Source organism: Gracilinanus agilis, unplaced genomic scaffold (assembly GCF_016433145.1).
Source record: "Gracilinanus agilis isolate LMUSP501 unplaced genomic scaffold, AgileGrace unplaced_scaffold23907, whole genome shotgun sequence".
Classification (NCBI taxonomy): domain Eukaryota; kingdom Metazoa; phylum Chordata; class Mammalia; order Didelphimorphia; family Didelphidae; genus Gracilinanus; species Gracilinanus agilis.
This window is the reverse complement of record NW_025355699.1, coordinates 1-2,520: the sequence shown is the minus strand read 5'-3', so window position 1 is coordinate 2,520 and position 2,520 is coordinate 1. Positions and strand designations below refer to the sequence as shown.

The 2,520-nt window shown below is 57.6% G+C and overlaps 1 protein-coding gene across 1 annotated transcript; it reads left to right on the top strand.

The window, feature by feature from the left end:
- Nucleotides 1–274: 274 nt before the first annotated feature.
- Nucleotides 275–2,485, top strand: LOC123254523 (SWI/SNF-related matrix-associated actin-dependent regulator of chromatin subfamily E member 1-related-like; the record flags this gene model as incomplete). The annotated part of the gene is made up of 6 exons (XM_044683525.1): nt 275–531; nt 991–1,120; nt 1,221–1,424; nt 1,669–1,789; nt 2,121–2,167; nt 2,413–2,485. Coding segments are annotated over exons 1-6 (613 nt in total), but the record flags the coding sequence as incomplete, so codon positions are not given.
- Nucleotides 2,486–2,520: the final 35 nt, after the last annotated feature.

The window sequence follows — 2,520 nt, the reverse complement described above, 5'->3', positions numbered from 1 at the left end:
GAGATCCCCCAACAAAGAGATCCACAGGGTCCTTCCCCTCCCTCCCTCTGCCCTGGACTTGGGGGGGATCGGGGGATCCTCAAGGTCCAGCTGTGTGCCCCACTCGCATCCCATGGGATCCATACCCCTCCCCCCTCCTCCAACCCTGAAGAGTTTCATCTCCCCGCCCCCATGCCCCGCCCCTAGACGCTCTCCTCAGAGATCTCAAAGCACTCTGTAGATAATAAAAGATCTGCGGCGCGACAGGAGTGGGGAAGAGGGTCCCTTAAGCCCATTCTAAAGAAATAGAAACTGAGGCGGCTAAACCCCATTCTTCCTGTGGGGGGCGGGGTGCGAAAAGGGAGGCAGGTAGCTCAGCCAGTCTCTGGGGCAGCGTCTCCCACCCACACCTCTACCCCATCCCACCCGGGGTGGGCTTTATTGTCTTTCAGGTTCAGAGAGGTGCCCCCCACCCCACCCCCTGCGGCGGCAGCGACGGGAAAGGGCTGTGGTCATGTCCCAGAGTCCCAAGCAGCTAGTCCCAGGCCTCTTGTGAGTGACACCCCTCCTCCCCCCAAATTGAGGGATTTCTAGGATGCTTGCCCTGGCGGCCAGGTGTCAGGGTTTCTGGCTTCCAGGGAAGTCACTGGTCTCCCGAAGGTTCTGCTCTGTGGTCTATGAGAGGGCTCTGCCAAGATTGCCTTCTGAGAACTCCCCACCCCCCCATTGCCTTCCATCTCCCCTGTCTATCTCTCCAGTCTACAGAGCTGCCTCCCCCATTAGACCATGAGCTCCTGAGGGCAGGGGCTCTTCCTTGAAGAGAAGGCCCGGTTTTTGCCTTTTTTGGGACCCTGGTCTGGCCCACAGTGATCAGTTTATACGCATTTCCTGCCATGACTTGACTTGGTTCCAGTGGTCCTCTTCCCCCAGGTTTTCCCTATAAGTGAAAGTGGGGATAGGGGTGTGGCCCCAGCTATTGGAGCCCTGACAGAGGGAGGACTTGGATTCCAGGCCAAGCAACGGAAAGGTCCCAGGACAGCAGCAGCAGCCAGGGAGCTTTGCAGGGCTGGCTCCTGTGAAGCAGGAGAAGGTAGATGGCCCTCGAGCCAGTGGCATGGAGAAAGGGCCCTCGGAAGAGGAGGTGAGTAGCTGATGGATGTGGGAGAAGGGGCCCTAGAGCTTCTGCCTGCCTTTTTTCTTCTTCTCTAAGGTTGTTCCTCTCTAATTTCCCCCTTTTCCAGCCAGTGAAGAAGAGAGGTTGGCCCAAGGGCAAAAAGAGGAAGAAGATTCTTCCAAATGGGCCAAAGGCACCTGTCACAGGTTATGTTCGCTTTTTGAATGAACGGCGGGAGCAGATTCGCACCCTGCACCCAGACCTGCCCTTCCCTGAGATCACTAAGATGTTGGGTGCTGAATGGAGCAAGCTACAACCCACAGACAAGCAGGTGAGAACCTCCAGCCCCTTCCCTAGAACCTGTACATTTCCCAGGGGCAGGACTCAAATGAAGGCCCTTTATTCCAAAACCAGATTTCCTTCCACCTTACTCATTGCCTCTACCTTCTCTTCCTCCTTGAGCAAGACCCCTAGCCAGGACTCTTCCCTTCTGAGGGGATGCCCAGCCCAGACCCTTCTTCCACTTTCCTGTCCACCAGCCAGCAGCCTCCCATCTGGTTCTTATCTCTCCCTAGCGCTACCTTGATGAGGCTGAGAGGGAGAAACAGCAGTACATGAAGGAGCTGCGAGAATACCAGCAGTCTGAGGCATACAAGATGTGCGCAGAGAAACTCCAGGAGAAGAAAGCCAAGAAAGGTGAGTGTGTGTATTATGTGTGTATGAGAGTGAATGTGAGCATGTGTGAGTGCCTGAGTGTGCTTATGTGTGTGTGTGAATGTATGAGTGAGTGTATGTGATTGTATGCCTGACAGTGAATGAGTGTGAGAAGGTATATATGTGTGAGCAAATGTGGGTGTGAGTGTGTGTCAGTGTGAGTAGGTGCGACTGAGTGTGAGAGCGTGTGTGTGTGTGTGTGTGTGGGGGGGGGGGGGGGCTGGGCAGGTACAGGCTCCGGAGGCGGGGCTGCGTGGGGCCTTTGCCCCATTCCCACCCTCCACGACCCTCCCCACTTCTCTTTCACCCTTAGAGGACCCAGGTGCCTCTGCCATGAACACGCTCCTGAACGGACACAAGGTGGGGCGCTGGGATCTCTGGGTGGGGTGGGGGTGGGCATGTCTCTGCTCTGGGCTGGGGAGGGCGGCTTGGAGCTCCCAGGGAAGTGGAAGGAGGAGAGCGGGGTTCCCTGGGGGAGGAGGAGAGAGCGCTTTGCGGCCTCTGCAGGGCCGGAGGCCCAGGAGAGGGCGCTCGGGAGCTGTGCTGAGGGCTGGGGTGGGGGAGGGGCGGTTGTCTGCCTAGGCAGTAAGTAGGTCCCCTTCCAGGGCGGGGACTTTGACGGCTTCTCCACCTTCGATGTCCCCATCTTCACGGAGGAGTTCTTGGACCAGAACAAAGGTGAGGGACGGTCCTTGAGCCTGAGCCTCCTGCGG